General features: G+C 33.4%; 1 protein-coding gene across 1 annotated transcript in view; it reads right to left on the reverse strand.

Moving 5' to 3' along the window:
* Window positions 1-556: 556 nt before the first annotated feature.
* Window positions 557-24,055, reverse strand: part of LOC114932829 (ribosomal protein S6 kinase alpha-5) — a 48,724-nt gene continuing 25,225 nt past the window's right edge. Inside the window, exons 2-7 of the mRNA XM_029305231.2 lie at window positions 8,942-9,016; window positions 7,913-8,131; window positions 7,366-7,478; window positions 6,897-7,097; window positions 5,371-5,808; window positions 557-4,953 (exon numbers count right to left, since the gene is read on the reverse strand). Coding sequence (XP_029161064.1) covers window positions 3,310-4,953; window positions 5,371-5,808; window positions 6,897-7,097; window positions 7,366-7,478; window positions 7,913-8,131; window positions 8,942-9,016 — 2,690 coding nt within the window. The 3' untranslated portion in view covers window positions 557-3,309. The remainder of the gene's footprint in view (window positions 4,954-5,370; window positions 5,809-6,896; window positions 7,098-7,365; window positions 7,479-7,912; window positions 8,132-8,941; window positions 9,017-24,055) is intronic.

Here is a 24,055-nt window from a genome sequence, read left to right on the forward strand (position 1 = left end):
TTAATAATTATAATTAGGCGGGAATATTCAATTGGCGTTAAATTGTCACTTAAATATACACATTATGCTGATCTATTAATTATAATTGTACTATGATGCAATTTTTTGAGTGCAATGTTTAATGTAAATTCAGAACTAATGAGCGAGAAATTAAGTGCGAAAAAATAAAGACGACTTTTTTTTAATTATAAAATTATACAAAAAATTTAATTTATGTAGATTAATTAATAATGAAACAATTGATGTATCACGGAGTTTATTTTTATTTCAATTTACCTGATCCTGTCTCCTGAAATCGATTGCATCACTATACGTTCTCAAATTCAATATTACATTTATTTTTAAATATTATTTAGTTTAATGAATTAAATTATTGAAATACAATCGCTTTTCAAATTTATTATAGAATTAAATGGAAGTGCATAATATTTTTACCTCGTTTAAATATTTTTAAAGCAACAACTTATAATACATATAATGAAAAATTTGGAGTATATGTTTATAATTTCTTAAACGAAACGATACAGGAACAGTGATCTTGAAACAATAACACAGCTACGTTTTTATACAAAATATTGCATGATATATTTAACAACCAGTGATAACAAAGGTAGGTGTCTCTTTTACGTACTTATAGCAACAGAACAGCAAGCTCTTTCGCTTGTATAACTTACTATATATATATAATATATATATATATATTATTTTTTTATCTACAAACTTCGAAAGAGCGTTCGTAACGTAACAAGTGATATATCACTAGAAAAAATCGATTTGTTCTGTTTTCAGATAACTTATGTAACTTATAAGATTTAATGACTTTTTCGTGTGTATGAGTCTACATAGAAATATATAATATATATGTATATATCTCTTCTCTCTTTTCTTAAAGAATATGATTCTCTCTAGCGAAATGCTTCCTCTTAAATATATAGATATAATCTGCACCTTCCTCGTCTTAAATAGTTTTCTTTTACATAGTAACTATAATGTAATGAAAAATTTTTCCGATAATATATATATGTACATCATTTTTCGCCGCTACATATCATACTTTTGTGTTTTTTTTTTTTGGTCTTATAAAGAGCAGTGTTGCTTCAGTCATCTTTGGTAGAAGCATGGATGCATGCTTTTTTTCGCATAACGCTATTTCAATATAAGATATAACACGAGACAAGTTATTCAATTAACACGCATCTGTTCCCTGAGTGAATCTACAACCACATATCAGTCTTTGCCATTTTGTTATGTTCACCTCTCAAAACAATTGCCACTCATCCGATGAGACAGCGGTCTCACAATATAAATACAGCAATATCCTAATAAAGTAAACAAAAATTCAAGACCAAAAACACAAATTGTTCTGTATACATTATTATTAAATAGATTTCGCCTCAGTCCTTTGTAACGAAACACTGTGTGCAGAGGAAAAATATCCGCGTTCTCTCACTTGTTAAATATTCTACATTTTCGAAAATATAATATCAAATTAGATTAGAAAGGTATTAAATCGGTCACTAATCGATAAATACATCAAAATTATAAATTTACTTAATCAAATCTAATGGTGAAATTCGATTGGTTGCATCAGAGCGCACTGGTGCGCATTAAAGGTAATTATACACAAATTTATAATAGATATATAATGAAAACAGCAAGATATAATAGTACGAGTTATTATTATTATTATATTATTCGTAATATATTAGCTCTTAGTAGTATTTTCTTTTTTAATTGTTTATATCATTGTAGATTTGTGTGCCGACCTTTAATGTGCATCAGTGTACACTACTGCATCCAACCGAATTCGTTATAATTCTTCACGCAACACTTTGATTATATTAATTAATGGAATCTGTTAACAGAAACATCTGTTATTTTTACCGAAAATTCGTTCGGCTTGTTTTTTTTTTCATTTTTTTTAAATAGCTTCTTCCCTTCCTTTTTCTCTATATTACAAATAATTACTTACTAAATACTAAATTAAAAGATTAAATAATATTTTTTAAAACTGTACAAACACGTCATTATTTTCAAGTACGTTATTCGTAAAAGAGGAAAGTACGATTATTCTTTCTTTAAGGCAAACTCAATGTTTTCTTGTTCCTTTCCTCGTTAAGTTACCACTGGCGAAAATAACAGATGCTTTTATTATTTTCACATGTCATGCGTCACTAACTTCTAGTACATTAATTTAATGTACTCATAGCGAAATGAGTTTTCTTAGGCACATTCACCACATATACAGTCATCGTAAGCGTTCGCTAAAATTTTCTTCAGTATTTGGCTCGTCGATCGTCTTCGTCAGTTTCGTTAGGATCGCAAGAAATGACGACGGAAGAAAATTTTAACAGGAGCGTGTAATATAATAAGTTAGAATAACTTATCGTATAAGCTATAATAACTTAATGCGTATTCACCTCGCATTATAATCACAGACAACCCCCGTTTAACGTAACAAAAATCATTATCATCATCTTACTCGCCCATCTTACACTCTCTCTTCGTAGCTGGTAATAAAAATAACATTTTGTACATATTCTCTGAGTGAACTCTCTTGTGGAGAAATGTCAATGCTTATTCACCGAGACTGATCTAAATTAATACGATATTCCTTCACATTTCTCATGTATCAGCATCTTTGAACAGCACATAAAAAACATGCGTTGACGCAATCATCATTTACATAAGAAATGTCGATAATAAAGAAAGACAGAGATAGAAATAGATAGAGAGAGAGAGAGGAGATGGCATCTAGTTATTATGTAATTAATTTTGTATTACACGTGCAGGCAAAGTGGTACTTTGTGTGCGTGTTTTTTGTGCGGAAAGCGGCCGATTTCTCACGCCGCCATCTAGCGGCGACGCGGTGAGTGAATAAGCCGCATTCAAAGCCATTGCCTACGGCTGAGTCGCGTTTAAAGTCATTGCCCACGGCTTCAGCCGTGGACAATGACTTTGAACACGGCTATTCCCGCACCGTGCCGTCGCAAGATGGCGGCGTGCGATCGGCCACCTCGCGCACAGAAAACGCGCACAAAGCCACTTTGCCTGCACTTGTAATACAAAATATCGTGTGTATCAAGTGCGAATTGACAATTGTTCACTCGTGACCAATTGTCAACTTTCCGCACTTGATACACAATATACTATTATATATACACATATGATATTGGCTAAAACTGTCGTGAATAGGAATGATGCGCCGTTCGCGTCTTGTCCACGAACGCCGAAGGCAAACCGTGTAAAAATGCCTAGGAAGTAGGATAAGAACTGCTTGGACCGGGCACGGTAAATAGGAAGAAGAGTCTATTCGACCGTAATCGTGGGAAGCCGTTTCGACCGCTTGCCGGCCTTGTGCTTTCTGTGGAGGCTCGCCTCCTCATCCTGCTCCTCGCTTCGCGAGGGCGAGCTCTCGTAGGACTCCACGGACACGTCGGAACCGGCGTCCCCGCCGCTCGGGCTCGCCAGCTGTTCCAGCTTGCGTCTACGCGACCGCGTCATCGGCCCGCTGCTGCTGCTGTTGTCGCTGTCGGCGTCGTCGCGGCGACGGCGCTTCTTGGGCCGATCCGCGGACTCATATCCGCGCTTGGAATCCTCCAGCGCTCGCTTCTGCAGAAGCGAGTGCGTCAACGGAGAGTTGTCGGAGGACTTGGAATTGTCGGAGGAAGAAGAGGAGGATAGGGAGCTCAGGTACTCGCTCACGACCTCGTCGGTGTAATCGAAGACGCTCGGCGACGAGGTGGAAGAGGTGTGGTTCGCGGTGCTCGCCTGGGCGCTCGCCGGACGCAACGGCTGGTTCGACGACAGCGGAGGACTCGAGGAGGAGGAGGACGGTCGCGAGGACGAGCTGGACGTGGAACGCTTGTTCTTGCGACGCTGCGCCAGCTTTGCCGCGTCCACCGCGCGCAGTCGGAAGCTCTCGCGCTGCTCCGTCGAGCTGCTAGCCGCGGCATCCCCGTGATTCGCAACGACGACGACGTCGTGAATGGGCGTCATCGGGGGCAGCAACGCGTCCTTGGTCGTCGCCACTATCCACGGATGGTACTTGAGATCCCTCGCGGTGAGTCTGTGCTTCGGCTCGATTATCAGCAGACCCTTCATCACGTCGATCGCGCCGGGAGAGACGTGGGTCCAAGCGTCGAAGTCGATCTCGCCGGTCTTGATGCGGTTCGCCAGGTCGGGCAGGTCCATCCGGAAGGGCGGATCGTTCGGGGATAACAGGAAATAGAGGATGGTCCCGAGGGACCACATGTCGCAACTCTCGTCGTAGCCCTGTCTGGCTACGATCTCCGGGGCGGCGTACGGCAAGGTGCAACAGGGCGTCCGCAGCGGCTCGCAGTTGGTCTTCATCCTGGCGAAGCCGAAGTCCACGATCTTCACCGGAGAATCTTCGCCTGAATGCAAGAAGATGATGTTCTCCGGTTTGAGGTCGCGATGCACGATACCGTTCGAGTGCATGTACCGCAATGCGGATGACAGCTGCCGCATTATTCGCCTCGCCTGCCACTCGGAGAAGGGTCGCCGTCGCTGCGACAGCTCTCCGCCCGCGAGCAGCTCCATGACGATGTAGGTGTGCAGCCGATCGTGGTGAACCTCGATGAGCTTCACGACGTTCGAGTGACGCTGGCAGGCGCGCAGCACGTTCTCCTCGCGGTCGCAGTCCACCCGCCTGCTGATGATCTTCACGGCGTACTCCTGCCGGGTGTCGCGGTGCCGGCATCGCAGGCAGATCGAGAAGCTGCCGTGACCCAGGCTCGGCCCGGTTCGGTCCAGCTCGTAAGTCTGGAAGAAGGTGGACTCGTCGAAACGGATCTCGTGCAAGGAGGAGAAAGAAGGCCGCGGCTGGTGCCCGTGAAGCAAGCCCAACCCGAGGAATGGCTTGTTGCCGAAGATGTCTCTGCTCACCACGTTGTCGCTGAATAGTATCGAAGGCGCGACGTACGAATAACCCTGGAAAATTATTACACTTGTGACAAATGTTTGAAGAATTTCTGAAGAATATTATTTTTAAGAAAAAATATATTAAGTAGATAATAGTATATTGTGTATCAAGTGCGGAAAGTTGACAATTGGTCACGAGTGCGGAGGATGGACGCACGAGCCGAAGGCGAGAACTAAAATGTTTTAAGAATTTCTTAAAAATATTATTTATTACAATATTTAAATATATTATAATATAAATATATAAAATAAGATATTTTATTATATTTTAATAATATATATATATATATATATTAAATAATATGTTGTATTATATTATTAAATATATAAAATATATTATATCATATCTAAATCTTACAATTAGTAACTAGCAATTGTCAAATTTTCATCTTCGATAAAACGGAAGCAGGACGTAAGAGAATTTACCCTAAAATGCTTCTCGATAGTATTGTTGCCGTTGATGAGTCGCGCCAGGCTCTCGGCAACGTTCATGTTTGTGAATTCGTCGGAGAAGTTGCTGGTGTCCAATTCGTGCTTGATCACCGGAACGATGGGCGGTTTGATCCGCTTATTCTCCAGAGCCTCCCAGGTGAAATCCGGCGCGGCGTCCATGAAAAACGGATGCTCTTTGAGCTCCTTCGCGTCACGTGGCCCGCCGCCCAGCCTCTGTCGCGGATCCTTGACGAGCAAGCGGGTGATGAAGTCCCACACGGTGTCGCTCAGGTTACTCGGCTTCGGCGGTGGATCGTCCTTCAGGATCCTCTTCGAGATCTCCTGCTGGGTGTTGTAGCCATCCTTGGAGAAAGGCGACGTGCCGGTCAGTAATTCAAATGTTAGCACACCCACGCTCCACCAGTCGACAGCCTGCGAGAATATTTTATATGAGAATGTTATTTTAGTTTATCGTTCTGGTGATCAATGAATACAACACAATCAGTGTTGTGTTTAGACGATTTTTTTAAATTAGCTAGATCAAGATGATTTTGTTTAAAATATATCTTCTAAAAGATACAATTATATGGCGATTCATCTAGATTCTAGATAATAATTTTTAAGACTGCTTATGTAAATTATGAAAGGGATATAAAAATATACGTATTCATATTTTTATTTATAAATTTTTATCGCTTACTGCCTAAGTTTTACTATTTAAGTATTTTTGTATGTGCTATGATTCTAAACCAAAATTATCTGAAAATTATTCTAGATAATTTAGTAAAGATAATACATATTTGTATTATCTACATAAAAATAAGATGCCAAAGTTTTATCTAGATCATCATCTATATAATTTTATTTAGATAACAGTAAACATTGATTACAATTGAAATGGAATGAATCAAAGTTGAATGTTTTATGCGGCTGTACATTATTATCGAACCTATATATACAGGGTGAGCTGAACTTTAGCTTGCCTTCGAACTCGAGGAGTATATTTGACAAATTTGTTTTATTTTACAAAAATAATTGTAAATTTAATTAAATAGAATGTTTCGTTTATTGAATTGTTACTAGAGATTAAATCTATTATTTATTACCGTATTATTGAAACTGTTTTTCTTGTAATTCTATAATTATAATTGTGTGTAATAAAACCTCTGTTCATTTTCACTTACACATATTTTATTTACTTACATATTTCGCAACTATTAAAATTTGAAATTAATTTTTCTTCCGAAAATTGATTTAATATCCCACATTTTATCGCTTTTCAACAACACGTCACCAAAAATATTACCATAAAAATTTCATTATTAAGTTCAAATTAATTACATTAATTATTTAATAATTAATCATTAAAATTAATTATTTGTAAGCCAAAAAAATTGAAAAATCATCATAAATCCGATTTGCGAAAATATTTTCATTATTAATCAAATATAATTTTGTAGAAACCCTCCGTAATCAACTTGAGGGTTCCGCTGGTGTAAACAGATCTCATGATAACTTACAATATCGTGGCCGCTGGAACCCCCTCGCACCACTTCCGGGGCCATGTATTCGATGGTTCCGCAAAATGAGTAAGTGCGTGCGTTGCCGTTCCTCTCGTGCGGCAAGAATTCCTTGCTGAGACCAAAATCCGTCAATACGAGATGCCCATCTCTATCCAGCAGAATATTTTCGAGCTTGATGTCTCGATAGATTATGCCAAGCTGCGACAAAACGGAGAGAGAGATTCGTTAATTATATTTTTAATATAAACCAACTATTACATTTTAAACTAAATTAAATTGATTTTTTAATTAAATTTAATAAATTTAAAATTTTAATAAAAAAAAAACTTGTCAGGAATTAAAGCGAAAAATACTTTACTATTATTTTTGTCTTGTACATGGAGAACCGATAAAATATTTTTTTTAAAAATAGCTTATTTGTTTATGCATATTATTATTATTATTATATTTTGTTATTAATACATACCTCGTGGAGACGTTCTAGCGCCAAAACAATTTCGCCGACGTAAATTCGTACTTCTCTCTCCGCAAATTGAGTGTTATACAGATGCGTAAACATCTCACCACCAGGAACATAATCTGCAAGTGGAAAAAAATATTTTGTCCAAATTCTCTCCTGCATCCGAATTTCACGGTATTTTTGTTTTGCTTTTAATTGATAAATATATAATATAATATTATATGATATAATATATTATAATGTAATATATAATATATAATGTAATATAATATATAATATTATATAATGTTATATAATACATAATATAATATAATATAATTATATGATATAATATAATACTATAGATAATATTTTGCCAGGCAAAATAAATATTTTTTAATGTACCAATTATTTTTATCGTTTTAATCATTTTAATTATTATGATTGCTTTTTCAACATTTTGATATTTTTATCATATATAATAAATAAAATAATCTACTTTATCCATTTCTATAATTGCTATATTTATTAATTTTTTTTCTTATTTTGCTTATAATTTCTCGTCGAAGCTTACCTAAGATTAAACAGAGCATTTCATTAGTCTGAAACGCGTAGTACAGAGTTATTAAAAAAGGACTGTCTCGGATGGCCTCCAGGATCTGCCTCTCGGTCTTCGTGTGCTCTGTCGTCTTCTTCTTCTGCACGATGGAAGCCTTTTTCAGTAACTTCATGGCGTAAAGTTGACCGCAGTCCGCACCCATTCTTTTTCGCACCAGGTAGACTGTCCCGTAAGCTGTCACATTGATACATCTTTGATTTTTCATATTTATAATACACATATAAATGATATATCATAGATGAAAATTTTTTGATACAGCATACATTCTATAAATAGTAATATAATAAGTATAATTCAACGTGAATATTTTATAAGATATTTAATGTAGATATATTATTGAACGTATATTATTATCAAGGTTGAGTGAGTTAATGATTTTTTTTTTTTAACTAAGTTGAGTTAAAGTTAGTTGTTGCTCATAAAATTAGTTAAGTTAGAAGTTGCATGAATAAAAAATTAACTCGATGAAAGTTAAGATTAAATTGACTCAAGTTAAACCAAAAGTTAATTTTTAAAAACATTTATATTAAGTCAGAATTTTGATTTTTATGTAGAAATATATTTTTGGTGATTACAACTGATGACAAATGAACATAAAAATTAATAACACTTAATTTAAAAATAATAGGTTTAACTTATAAAAAAAGAATAATGGTATTCAGAGATAAAAAAAAATTTAACTTGGGAAGAAAGTTAATAAGTTTAAAGTCAAAAATAACTAGTTAAAGTTCAAAATTAATATATTTTAAATTAACTAAACTAAATTATTAACTTTTTTAACTTTTAACTAATTAACTAGTTACCCAATTCTATGATTATTATAAGTAAGCCTGAAGATGAATCGTGTCTTTAAAAAAAAAATAAAATAAAATAAAATAATAAAAAAATAAAATAATAATAATAAAATACAATAATAATAAAAAATAAAATAATAATAATAAAATAAAATAATAACAAAATAAGCTCGATGATCGAATCTCTTACCTCCAGTGCCAAGGATTTTCAGTATGTCAAAGTCTGTCATATCGACTTTCTGGCTTCCGCTATCCGCCAGATTTACTGTAACAAAAGAGAAAAAACATATCCGGTAAGACCACTTATATTAATGTGCTTTCGGTGAAAAGATCAGTGGAGCAGATATCCATGCCGTTTACGACACCCGTTATAATCCGGCGATTCGGGAAGACTATTACGGAACCGATCGCCGGTTGTGCTCGCGTACCGTAAAGCGACTTTTACAAAGTAAAAACTTATGTAAAAATCCGCGACCGAACTATTCCCAGTGGGTCCAATTCAATGTACAACGAGACAATATTTTTATATAAAATATCAAAATGTGTCTCTCAGAGAGAATTGCGAGTAAAATAACTGGAAAACAAGTAAAACCTGCGCATATTTTTTTCGTTTTTTTTATACTTTTAATGCATTCGATGATTTTTGTTTAAGTAAAATGAAGTGAGATTTCGCTTTACCTAATAAAAATTTTTATTAAAGTAGAATCGACTCAAGATTGATGAATAGTCTCGGAAATGATGAAGTAGGACGCCTACATCGATTAATGATTTCTCTGTCTATAACAACTCTCTCTCTGATATATAATATAAAATATATTTCTATGTACATTTGTTATATATGTTTATTATTTTTTAATATTATACATACAGAGAGAATTTTCTCTTAGAATTTATCCTGAAAATCATGGTAATTGTGGGACACAATTTGGAAAGAATTTTATGAGAATTTCTCTAATTGATAGTTATCACAATAAAAAATATTAATATCACAAAAACATGTTTTCAATCTAACTTAATTGCTCATGATAATTTTCGATTTGACCAAATATGATAAAATTTGTAGTGAATTTTATTTATTTTTTTATTAGAATTAGAAATATCACGAAAAATTCTCTCCGTGCATGTATACATATTTTATATATTTATATATTTTAATAATAATATATTGTATTATATTTTATATATTTATAATAATATTTAATAATATTTACAGGGTGTCTATTAAAATTTGAAAATAAAATTTAAGGACATTTCCAGGACATTTCAAGGAAATTTGTTTACAATTTTCCAATCAGTATATAATTAAAATGTACAAGAAACTGAAACCATTATTTTCTTTATCAAGTCCATAATTATAAAATTAATATATGCGTTACAAATTTTACATACCATATTCTCTTATATTATATGTGAACGCTTCAAATCTATAAATAACTTATGCGTAACACATTTTTGTGGACTCCTAAATAAAAAATATATTGCATTATTACATTGAAAAAAAATTTGTTGAATTAACAAAAATTTAGTTCAATACTGTCAAATGAGAATCATTTATTTGAAACAAATAAATATTTTTCATATCAAATCAATATTATTAGTTTCAAATATATGATTTATTTGACAGTATTAGAATAAATACTTATAAGAATTAACTAAATTACTTTTTCAGTATAGAAAGTAGGATAAAATATTTTTTACTCGAATAGTCTGAACTGTCCTTCTAATTTCAAGGCCTTCAAGAATTTCAAGAACAACCAGACATTCTGTATTTAATAATATTTAATTTTTTATTTAATATATTTAATTTTTACATAATATATTTAATTACATATTATAAATAATTATATTATATATAATATATTTAATTTTTTAATTAAATATCTTGACGCGGGAAGTGAAACAGCTGACGCATAATAGAAATGTCAAAATTTTTCGGGGGACAATTACAACGTCGCACTTATTATTTTTTTTCCGAGGAAAAATAACTAATTAATAATGTTATATAGGCCGAACGTCGCGTAAATGACGCGACGCGCAGAATGGAATGCCGCTTATTTGACGTGTCGCAAACGCGCGAAGGCGACCAACACCTGTCAGACTAATATCGGCAGGTGCGTGAAAATGCACACGTGAGCAATTCGCCGTACGGTTGCAGTTCGGTGTTTATCGCCTCCCCGAGGAGGTGGTTTCGCGTGACACGCAACAACACATGTGTCGTCTCTTAATTAAAGTGCGCGGCCGCGCGCACCTAAGAGACAAACATCCGTGCAAAAATCCGTCCAGCGAAGTGCGAAACCTCGCAAACAAGCAGCACTTGCGCATTTATATTTTATTACTCCGGAACGAAATATTTTTTGCGATTCCTCATTGCAGCCTGTGTGATAGAATTCTCGAAACAATTGCTGCATAGTATAGACAAATTTGTGTTTTCTTGTCAAAATTTTTGTATTAAATATTTCGAATTATATTAAAAGAACTGAAGAAAAATGTAAAAATGACAATATGCATCTATTTTTAATTTTGTAAATAAATATAATAAATAAATCACAGAGAAAATGATTTTATAAATGGAATAAATATTTTTCTTAGATTTGTAATAGAATCGATTTTTCGAGAATGGCTGTGGGAAAGTCATGTTTGAAGAATACTTTCTTTGATGAAAATGTGTCTAAAAATTTGCATTAATACGGGAAAACTCCCGCAGATATACGAGGCTATGCAGATCTTTTGTGAATCTTTTGTACTTTTCAAAATAATTCAGAGACACAAAAAATTTCTCTTTATTTATTAGATTTATTTTGCGATTATTTACCGTCCCTATCCGTTCGTTGTAAACAGATTTTTTTATTTTGAACGAAAACAGGCTAAATGAAATACAAGTTTCGACGTTAAACCGGATTATCGTTAAATCATATTTTACTCAAATTGCATGTCATGAATCATGCTACTACAGCTTTCTTCGAACATTTGTCAACTATAATAGCACAATCTGCATTTCAATTCAGCTGTCAACCATTTTAAGAGAGAGCAGAAATAAATTTCATTTTCCAAATAACAAAAAAATATATATTATTTTATATTTATTATTCTATTATTTTATATATCTTTATATTTATTTTCAGTATCTTGCAAAATCTTTATTCATCTATTTTTTTAAGATGATTGCACAAATTATTGAAGAATTTTATTGGAAATCAATTGAAATACCTGACGTATCGTTTTCTTTTTCGTTGTCCAACTATTCAATTCAATTGTCAACCATTTAAAAAAGCGCAGAAATAAATTTTATTTTCCAAATAACAAAAAATATATATTATTTATTATTTTATATATTTATATCTTTATTTTCACGTTTCTTGCAAAATCTTTATTCATCTATTTTTTTTAAGATGATTGCACAAATTATTGAAGAATTTTATTGGCAATCAAATGAAATATCTGACGCGTCGTTTTCTTTTTCGTTGCCTAACTACTTTATCTTATTGAAAACAACGGAATGCGATAACGTTCCAGCTATGTATTGAAGATTTAAGAGATATCGCACTATATATACGTGTATATATTAGGAAAGGATGACTAATAAGGCTATTCCCCTGTCTTATTCTTACTTCGTTGACTCATTCAAAGGCAGCACAAAAAAAATAGGTCTCTCGTGACAAGGAAATACGGTCGCTTATTCTGTCAAGAGATAATAAGCGGCATCGTCACTTTCACTTTTTGTGCATCTTCTTCTCTTCCATCGCTATCTTCTTATTTTTGTATAAATCTCTTTTTGAATTTTTAAGCGAATTTCAATCGAGACGAGATGGCAGAGAAGGAAACCGAGAGATCCGGCTGAATCTAGCGCTAGAAAATCATCGCCGAAGGTTAACGCGATCTCACGCGAGAGGTTCCGCTGGGAATCTCCGATATCCTGGATAATTTGCGTGCCACATCCAGAAGGATGCACTTGCAGCTTGCCGATTCTACACCGTTGTAGAAATTAATTCAAACGCTCTATGTATCTCAAAGTATAGTTATTCTTAATGGCTTCGAAACTCTCTCCCCTCGTAACAAGCGTAATGAGCAGCCTAACGAGTCGTCTCGTTAAGAATTTGTCCTTAATATCCTCGAAATTTTCTCTTAAATTATCTTTGAAAAACCATCGATAATATTGTATGCTCAAAGCGCCCGAGAGATAATATTTGACTCCGGACATTAGAAGTGAATAATTACGCTTGGAAATTTTAATGTGTCCATATAAGCCTCGAAAATGAACCATTATAACTAATGACTAATGTTTTTCGAATAAAAAATCGATTAATTCTAACTTAAGGCTCGCACCATTTTGTTCTACACTTCCATCATTTCTAAAAATAGCACATTTTATTTATATCATAAAAAATAAAAAAATGTAAAAATGCAAGTAATTTTAAAATTTCTCTCGAAAAAAGAAAGGGAGGGAGGGCCCCCGCATCGATTTTTCCCTACACTTTCATCACTTCTAAAAATAGCATATTTTATTTATATCATAAAAATAAAAAAATGAAAAAATACAATTTTAAAATTTTTCTAAGGGGGAAAAAGGGGGGCCAAGGGGCTCCCGTATCGATTTTGTCCTACATCACTTCTAAAAATAGTATATTTTATTTATATCATAAAAATAAAAAAATGAAAAAATCGAAAAAATACAATTTTAAAATTTTTCTAAGGGGGAGAAAGGGGGGCCAAGGGGCTCCCGTATCGATTTTGTCCTACATTACTTCTAAAAATACCATATTTTATTTATATCATAAAAAATTTTTAAATGCAAAAAAATGCAAGTAATTAAAAAATTTTTTATCAGGGGGGACACTGGAAGCCCCCCTAATTAATGTTTAAGGGTTAAAGGTATTTCGCGATTACATAATCGTATAGAAACGCGGTTGAAAATAATGTTCGTATCGTGAAAATATAACGATTCCAGTGATGGTACGATCGGGGGGAGAAAGGGGGGACGGGGGGCTCCCGTATCGGGAGTCCCCGGCCCTGACTGTGTCATAGCCGAGAAAGAGAGAATGCGTGTCAAGGTGGCAAAAGAGACCACCACACCGCCGCGATTACATCGTTTACACACGCACTCGCCTTCCCCCCCCCTCCTCCCGCCCCCCTCCGTACCCCCCTCTCCTAGCGGATGACCTACTTGTCGACGAGCTCGAGTTGTGTTTTCGCAGATTTTTCGTGAATTTCCCCGTCGTGAATTCTTTTCGCCGAGCTTCGTATGAACCGATTAAGATCGTTTCGAGATCCCTCGCTTTGCCCCCCTCAACCCCCCTTCGATTCCTGGCCTCCTTCGTCGATCCCGGGGGTCCGCTTATCCGTTACTTCGAAACGGCATTCTGCCCCCCCTTTTTCCCCTACCTGTTTTACTCCTGTAAATAATGAATTCCCTTTTTTTCTTCTCGACGTTGAATCGCGTCGAGGGAAAATCAATCGAGGAAGAAGATGTACCGTAAGGCTCCCACTCTCTCTCTGGCAAGACAAAAAAATATGAGGTCTTAACTCTGACTCCTTTTTTTGAGAAAATAGTATATTGTGTATCAAGTGCGGAAAGTTGACAATTGGTCACGAGTGCGGGGGATGGATCTACTATTTTGTATTACAAGTGCAGGCAAAGTGGCTTTGTGCGCGAGGTGGCCGATCGCACGCCGCCATCTTGCGGCGGCACGGTGCGAGAATAGCCGTGTTCAAAGTCATTGCCCACGGCCGAAGCCGTGGGCAATGACTTTGAACGCGGCTCAGCCGTAGACAATGGCTTTGAACGCGGTTTATTCACTCACCGCGTCGCCGCTAAATGGCGGCGTGGGAAATCGGCCGCTTTCCGCACAGAAAACACGCACACAATGTGCCACTTTGCCTGCACGTGTAATACAAAAATTATTAAATCTAAAAAGAAATTCGTATTAGAGAAAAATGCGATGGAGAAAACAAAATTCAGATTTTTCTAACCGGGGGGCCCCGGATCATCGATTTCGACGATCTCTGCGAGAAAGCGATACGAAGATCTCGCAGTTTCGAGCTGAAGAATTTCGAGAATTCTCAAGGTGCCTCTATGTCATTCCGGATGTCGTTACGTAACGAATTGAGCGTCGCGAATTTTTGGCGGGAAAAAATCGGGAAAAAATCGCAAAAAATCGCGAGAAGAGGGAGGTTCTGCGATTGTTGTCGTTTCTTAAATTCGCGACGAACGCGCGCACCCACGCGAGGCGAAACGACGCGCGCGGTCGCGCGAGTAGTACAAGTCGCGGTAGTTCCGCTTTCGTCTGACCCAGATAGTCTGCATTCACTCGCTATTTCGTAACGGGACCTCTACTACTTTCTTTCGCCGGCCCGGTTTACACGTGTACGTACGCACGTATATATACGAATACGCGTGTGCGCGTAATTGCACGATGCACAGGAAACCTGTTTGCCATTCTATCGGCATTGATCGTTCAAACTTTTGCACAGACACGTATACAAGTGCATACATAAATGCACCTGATATGCGACCGAGGAATATTCTCGTATTGAGTTATAGGATATATATGTATATACATACATACATACATACATATATATATATATATATATATATATATATATATATATTGATTTTTAAATATAGTTTATGAGATAACAGTGTCGACGATGCATATCGATAAGAAATAATAAAATCGATGCTAAAATATGTATACCGATTAACTAGGTGCCAATTAAAACAAGTACGTAAGCGTGCAAAAATTAATTATAAATCAACAATTTCGAAAATATTACATCTGGAAATTTAATTTGACGATTATGGATGTAGTACCATATAAATTGGCGAATTAAAAAAGCAATGAAACTCGAGCTCCCTTTTTCAATAAATTCCCAAACGTCAACGCTGCAATATCGATTTGATTGGAAAAAAAATATATTTAAGAAAAGATATACATATTAAAAGTCACAATACAAACATTTATAATACAAATAATTAATTCAGATATATTAAATCAGACACAAGAAATTGTTCTACAATACAGTCTTCTGAGAAAGTCGATTTCTCCCACAGCTGTTACGTTTATAAATATAAATTTAATTGCGCGAAAATTAATATCCGACAATAAGATGAAAAAATACGGCGAGTTGCAATTGCAATCGTAATCGCGCTTAACTCGGCCAGCGATTTCGAGAATGTCATAACACAACAATCCGTACCATTAATCGCATAAAACAGGCTATTAGTGCCGCTGCGGAATTCGCCCGTGCCCTTCGCGATGATTGCAAAAACGGGGGGACTCCATGGTGGCACGAACCATATGGTAAGTATACCGTGGCACAACCGTTACTTGGTACCGTACTGTCTCGATGTATATATGTATACATTCCACTGGACGGCGGCACGTGTGAGGCAGTACACGTGCGGCAAGAAAGAAAGAGAAAGAGAGAGGAGAGGAGAGAGAGAGAGAGAGAGAGAGAGAGAGAGAGAGAGAGAGAGAGAGAGAGAGAGAGAGAGAGAGAGAGAAGCTGCAGCGAGATCTCTCTCGATTAATAGAGGCAAGATGGAATTTAGTTTTTTACCATTATCTCGAAAAGTATGAATTTTTCGAGAAAAATAGTTATTATCAAAATTGTAGCTTATAAAATTCTCTACAAAAAAGGTTATTATACTTTTTTTCGTGGAATTAATCGTTTCGAAGATATAGAGCGAATTAAGTCTGAAAGAAAATGTGCACACGCCGCGTTGCGTCGAACAATCGGACCAGAATGAATAACGAAGCTCATTCAGTCCCGATTAAATGTGCATCCTACGTATGTATCAATACCTTGATAGAATCAATATATAAAACCGCAAAGAATGCGAATGAGATATATAATGTTTCGGTAGTATATGCAGATGAAATCCGCGGACTATTACACGCGGGAAAATTTTTACTCGGATTCTCTTTTTTCCGGAAATTATATATAGTCCAGTAAAATTAGATTTGAAAAGGACAAAATTGCAAAAAAATTATAATCAAGCTGAATTTTTGTGGAGACTTTTATTTCGATGTTCTAATGAAATCCTGAAAAATACCTTTAATTTCATGGGAAGTAAAAAGAGGTCAATTTTAGTTTTCTGCCATTATGTCGAAAACTATTCAGATTTTCGAGAAAAATAGTTATTATCAAAATTGTAGCTCATAAAATTCTCTACAAAAAGATACTTCATACTTTTTTTCTTACAACTTATCGTTTTTGAGTAAAACGTGCGGTAAAGTTGCAAGTCATATACATAATTTTATAGTCAGACTTAATTCACTCTATATCTTCAAAACGATTAATTCTACGAAAAAAAAGTATAATGACCTTTTTCGTAGAGAATTTTATGAGCTACAATTTTGATAATAACTATTTCTGTCGAAAAATTGATAGTTTTCGAGATATATAATGGCAAAAAACAAAAAACTAAAATTTATCCCTCATAAAAAAACGCTCTGAATGAAATTAAGGGTTATACCTTTTAGAATTTCATTAGAACATCGAAATAAAGGTCTCCACAAAAATTCAGCTTGATTATAATTTTTTTGTAGAAAGTCTAATTTTACTGGACTAATTGTACGAAAGAAGTCGGAGCGATTAACGGGATTTAATGAGATTATAAGTATGAAATCGGCGGGTCGAGGCTCGAAAGAATGCTGAGAATTCACGAAAAGGCTCGAAATGTTCAAATTAATTAGTGAAAAATATAAAGACAAGTTTATCGGGTTTTATTTTAGCCTTTTGGCCTTTTTCATGAAATTTAAATGCGGAATTTTTAATAAAATTAAACATGAAATCAGCGAGTTGAGATTCTGAAAGACGCTGAAGATAGTTCACAGAAAAACCTGAAATGTTTAAAATAATTAATGAAAAATAAAGACAAGTTTATCTGGCTTTTATTAGCCCTTTTCATACCTGATTTTATATATCGGAATCTTTTCAATTTATAATATTAAGAATATTAAATATTTATTAAATATTTTATTAAATATTTTCGATTTATTATTACAATAAAATTAAAATCATTTATTAGATGTATTCAATTATATTAAAATCTCACGTTTTTTATACACTATATACTTATATTACTACCGACAAAGTGACCATTACAGAATTTCCTACAATGGTATTTAGAAAAGAATAGAAAAATGCGATCGATTTCTTAATTGTCATTTTGACAGGATTATCGAAGCGTGTCAGCAAACATCCCATAAATTCCCGCAGAAAAGGAAAGTAATATATATTCAAAAGTTTGCTTCCCTGCCGAGCGAAAATTCATAGATGGGAAAGAAGTTTCACCGTAAAAAATTAGACCGACAAAGTGATTATTACAGTATTTTCTGATATTTGTCGGTTCGCTCAAGATCACAAAATTCCCCTCACATTTGCAACTGTGCTATTTTGCACACAACCATATGTATTGTATATTGTAAAGAGAATAGAGGAACGAATTCAGAGAGAAAGTACAATAGAGAAAAAAGGTCATCAATTCTAGAAAAATGAGCACTATGCACTCATCTTCTTAAGCAAAAAAATTCAAAGAAAAAACAGTTTCACCTTTGACTTTGTTCGACATAGTACAATATTCAAGATGAATCCATCTTGTCCCCAATTGATTTATTTTTTTTTAGGGACTAAAGAATAATACTGTACTATGTCGAACAAAGTAAAAGATAAAAATGTTTTTTCTTCGAATTTTTTTGCCTAAAAAGATGAATGCGCATTTATCTAAAATTGATGACCTTTTTTTATTGGACTTTCTTTCTGAATTCGTTCCTCTATTCTCTTTACAATATACAATACATATGATTGTGTGCAAAATAGCACTGTTGGAAATGTGAGGGAAATTTTTATGTTTCCTTCACCACGTTTAACTGTCTATATCTAGAATTAAATTCTGACTTTTGTGATCTTTGAACAAACCAACAAATACCAGGAACTCCTGAAATGGTCACTTTATCGGTGTAACTTTTTACAGTCAATCTTTTTTTTCATCTATGATTTTTCGCTCGACAGGGAAGCAGATTACTGAATATATACTACTTTTCCTCTCTGCGGGAATTCCTGGGATGTTTGCCGACACGCTTCGATAATCCTGTCAACCCTGTCGACAATTAAGAAATCTTTTCTTAGCGGTCATTTTGACAGGATTATCGAAGCGTGTCGGCCAGGAATTCCAGCAGAGAAGAAAAGTAATATATATTCAAGCAATTTGCTTCCTTGCAAATTCTTCCTTTCCTGATTTTTCCAGATTTTCCAAGACCAGAAATTAATTTTTTCCCTGACTTTTTAGTATTATTTTTCCCAAATATATAAGTTGCATATATCTATAATATATGATAAATCAATTTAACGATTAATCATTTTTTTTATTTATATCAAATTTTATTTTTAATATATTTTAACAAATTATAATACATATATTTGAATATATTTAATGGTATCTAATATCACAATAAAACTTTTAAATAAACCATTTTCAATCAAATTAATGTATTAATTTTTAATAAAAAAATCCAGATAAGTAGTAAAATGTTCTGACATTTCCCTGACAATTCCAGATTTATCAAATTCCCTAACAATGCTCGGTTTCCCGCATTTCCCTGATTACTTGCATTATTACTCTGCGTTACTCCACTGACAGTACGTTCCTGTCATGTGAAAAACGCGACGCTCCCTTTAACACGTTGCCATATGGGAACTGATGTATGAAAATGCGAGTCGCGAAGATAAGAGCAAAGTTGTTGCACTTTCTCTCGCTCGATAATCTCCCTTCAGGGGGACACGTTCGATTAATCGAAGATCATCCGAGACGTGTGAGCAACGCACGTGTGCTCCAGCAAGCCCTGCTCCAGATATCCGTTCCGATACTTATCCGATATATCTCGCACGGGAAGGCACGCTTCATCATATATTGATTCGTTACGATTTTATATTTAGACCCGCGACGTCGCTGATCGGCTTGTTTACTTCGCCCGGTACACATCTTTCCAACGAACGAGGGGAAAAAAAAATTCCAAAAGTCCATGAACCCCGAGCGAGAAGTCGCGAATAGGAAATTATGATGATGCATGAAAATGTGTTACCAGAGAGAAAGAAAAGCGTTTTTTCATTTCTCTTTAAATTATTTAATTTATTAAATTTAATTTATTTTAAATTTTATTAGATTTATTAAATTATTTATATTTATTATATACTTTCAAAAAAAATTTCATTTTATTGTCTCTCACTTTGTTGATTTCTTAACAAAGTTGTCAACAAAATATTTGTTTTTTTATTTACACCCTTTTCATTGCAATTTTGTAAATAATTTTTTATTAATATTTTTATCTCTTTACATCGTTCAGCACAAAATTGAATAAAGCTTGATTAAAGCTAAATTAAAAGAAGAAATAAAAATTTGTAATTCATTTTTATACAATTTATGTAAATGCTCCTGGTTTTTAAATGATATATTAAAATAAAATGCAAATATTCCATTTATGATGCAATCTAAAATTTATAGTTTTCAGAATTACTAAAAAAACTGTAATTGTTAACTAATATAATTGTTCGTTATTAAGTATCATAATATTTTATTACAAAAAGAAATTACGCGATGTCAAGGATCAAAAGCAAGATAAAAATTCTTCCTGATCATTATTGCATAAGAACGGATCGGTACAAAATGTGTGGATGTAGCAAAATGATTTCCTTGAAACGTTCCACGTATCGAATTTATTTGAATAAGCATTTTTATATTAAAACGACCTCTGCATTTAACTAAATATATAATTGTGATTTATATACAAAAAATAATATAATAAGAATATTTTTAAGTCAGTTCTTTAATTTTTAAACCACAATCTACACTTTATTCCTCTCGACCAATAGAGCCAAACGATTAAGAAAGAAAGAAAATTTGGAAACTAAGAAATTTGAATTCTATGGTTGGGATCTCAGAAATTCCCCTTGTTCCTTCTCTTAACATCCTCTGTAAAGAAATAGGCAAAAAAAAATATTGGTCCGACTTTCGGATTTCTTTACAGTCTATTTCTTTACAGAAGATGTCAAGAGAAGGAACAAGGGGTATTTCTGAGATCCCAACCATAGGATTCAAATTCCTTAGTTTCCAAATTTTCCAAATTTTCTTTCTTTCTTAATCGTTTGGCTCTATTGGTCGAGAGGAATGAAGTGTAGATTGTGGTTTAAAAAATAATATATTCAACGTAATACAATTGCAAATTATATGATTATATTGATTAAATTTATATCAAATTAATATTATTAGTGTCAAATAAATAATTGATTTGACAGTATATATATTTAAATAAATATTCAAATTCAATAAATTTTTTTTCAGTGCACAGAGAGAATTTTCTCTTAAAATTTATCCTGAAAATTATGGTAATCGAGAGAGAATTTCATGAGTTTTTCTGATTAATATTTACTACATAAAAATATTAATATATCTATCACAATAAAATATTAATATTTTTGTAGTAAATATTAATCAGAGAAACTCATAAAATTCTTCCAATCTTGTTCCAGGATTTTCAGGCTAAATTCAAAGAGAAAAATTTTCTCTGTTTAGAACACTCGAAAAATTCATTAAAAACTGAAACAAATTTTCCTAACGATGCTGAGTAACAATGAATAATGGTCAACAATTTTTTTCAAAATCTTCACATTTTTCGGAAAATAAATTAACAAAGTATCGTCCAACAATAAATAGAAACAAATTGTACTTCACAATGGAGAATATACGTAATATATTACAAAATTTATTGCAAAATTAAATAATATTAAATATAAAAATAAGTATATTTAAAAAAATATGAAACATAAAAATAAAAATATTTAAAAAATATGAAACATAAAAATAAAAATATTTAAAAAAATATAAAATATAAAAATAAAAATATAAAAAAATATGAAATATAAAAATAAAAATATTAAAAAATATAAAAATAAGAATTAAATTTGTGTTGAGTAAAACGGAATTTATTTATACGAATCAAGTCAGTAAAATATATTTTCTTGAAGAAAGGAAAAAAACAATTCCGATCGATTTCCTGATTGAAGCCGTATAATGCACGGCTCTCTCTCTCTCTCTCTCTCTCTCTCTCTCTCTCTCTCTCTCTCTCTCTCTCTCTATCTATCTATCTATCTATCTATCTCCCTCTCTCTGTAAATAATCTTATGCCTGAGATTCGTGATTAGGCCGCACGTGTCGCGATGCCCGAGTATTAATTCACCTTCCAGAGTAATTATGCCGAAGGAAAGCCGACCGCAAACGGTGGTATGACATAACGAACCGTATATTACATGCGTGCATGTCATTCTCGTGTCGTCTCTCTCTTTCTTTCTCTTCCGTTGCATCACCAAGTTTATCGACAAGTCTCGCAAGAACATCCGCGACGTTCGAGCGCAGACAGCGTCATCGTCGAGATACAAATAATTGATAACGAGGAATAATTCGGCCCCTTTCATATTTTATATCTGCAAGCAGAATATTTTCTCCGCCCTTTATACTGTGACTTCGCGATGATCGACCGCTCTCTCTTTCTCTCTCGCTCTTTCTTCTATTTTTCGTTTTTTTCATAAATAATGTTACGTAATACGTACATTTGATTCGCTTCTGAATTTCCCGAATGCAAAAAGTCTCTTTGTCCGGGAGACCAGGAGCGGTTTTGCTCCCCAGATATTTTATCACATGATAAACACTATACGCTAATTTAAAATTAAGTATCCTACGGTGATTACAAAAGTGAAGTGTTATGTAATAAGAATACAAGTGATTCTCAGATTGTGATCGCGTGGATGATTTGCAGCCGTTGGAAGATATCAATTTTTGCATAGCTTCAGAATCGGGCAATATTAAATTTTTCACAGATTGGGTTTTTACACTGAAAAAAAAATTTACTCCATTTTATTTTAATCACAAAACAAAATATTTTGATTTAATTAATTTTTATTTTTGATTTATAAAATAAAGTTATTAAATATTTTTTTAAATTTATTTGTAACTAGTTATCATTTTTCTTCAGTGTAAAAACTAAAGTTATATAGATAATTTTGTTTCGCGATAGTAGAATAAAATTTGAAAATAAACTTCCCCAAACTTTTCCGCTTCAACATCTTTTTTCGATCCTCGCAATTTTAATAATTGAATAGATATAATAATTAAAAAAAAACTGAATTATTGGAAGTTTAAAAAAAAGTCGGAGAGAGAAAGTGTATTTCGACAAAAATATACTTCCATTGATACGATTAATATACAGATTCTCAATGTAATCGAAACTCACAAATCGTGAATCACAACACACGTGTTTCTCATAAAGATAATAATTCATTACTTAATATGCATATGTTAAATCGATGCAACGATTACTCGGAAGGTACTAATAAATAAATATTTATGTAGTCTTAGCGCAAGCAAAATTAATTTTTTTAACTTTGTGCATTCGATTAAATTTTCTGGAAGTTACAAATAAAATTAATTCCAGAAAATTGGCTGAGATTTTTTTCAAAGTATGTTCTTCCCTTTCTCTCTTCCTCTACACTTTTATATTCTTTATTTTATTATTCTGATTAATATTGATAGGATCCATTATTGTCAAGGATTATGTTGCCATGTGTGCAGCAATATATAAATATTAATTACCAATTACAATTTACATAAAGGCAAACTACAAAAAAAGTTATATTCAATTTAAATGTAAATAATTAATTTAAACAACGCCGTGCAAAAAGATATCTAGAAAAGAAAGAAAGTCGAGCATGCGAGGTTTATTTTCATCACATCTCGTGATTCACTTTGCTTTTGCTTCCCTCCTAACATCGAAAGTTGTCCTCTATTTTTTTAAAATTTTATTGCTTCAAACCAGGATTGGTAAATTAATGATTTTTTTATACCTAAGTTAAGTTAAAGTTAGTTGCTTATAAAATTAATTTAGTTAAGTTAAAAGCTGCATGAACAAAAAATTAACTCCGTTCAAGTCAAGATTAAATTAACTGAAGTTAACTCAAAAGTTAATTTTTGAAAACATTATTCATATTAAATTAGAAATTTGTTCATTCTTTTCAAATTTATAATAGCAAATAACAAAGAAATCATTTTGATTTTTATACAGAAATATATTTTTGGTAATTACAATTGAACATAAAAATTGACAAATGAACATAAAAATTAATAATACTTTAATTTAAAAAAATAATACGTTTATAACTTATAAAAAAAATATAAAAATGGTATTCAGACATAAAAAAAAATTAATTTATTGTTAGAGAAAAAGTTAATAAATTTAAGGTCAAAAATAAC

This window comes from Nylanderia fulva, unplaced genomic scaffold (genome assembly GCF_048542155.1).
Source record: "Nylanderia fulva isolate GAGA-0341 unplaced genomic scaffold, ASM4854215v1 Scaffold34, whole genome shotgun sequence".
Taxonomy (NCBI): domain Eukaryota; kingdom Metazoa; phylum Arthropoda; class Insecta; order Hymenoptera; family Formicidae; genus Nylanderia; species Nylanderia fulva.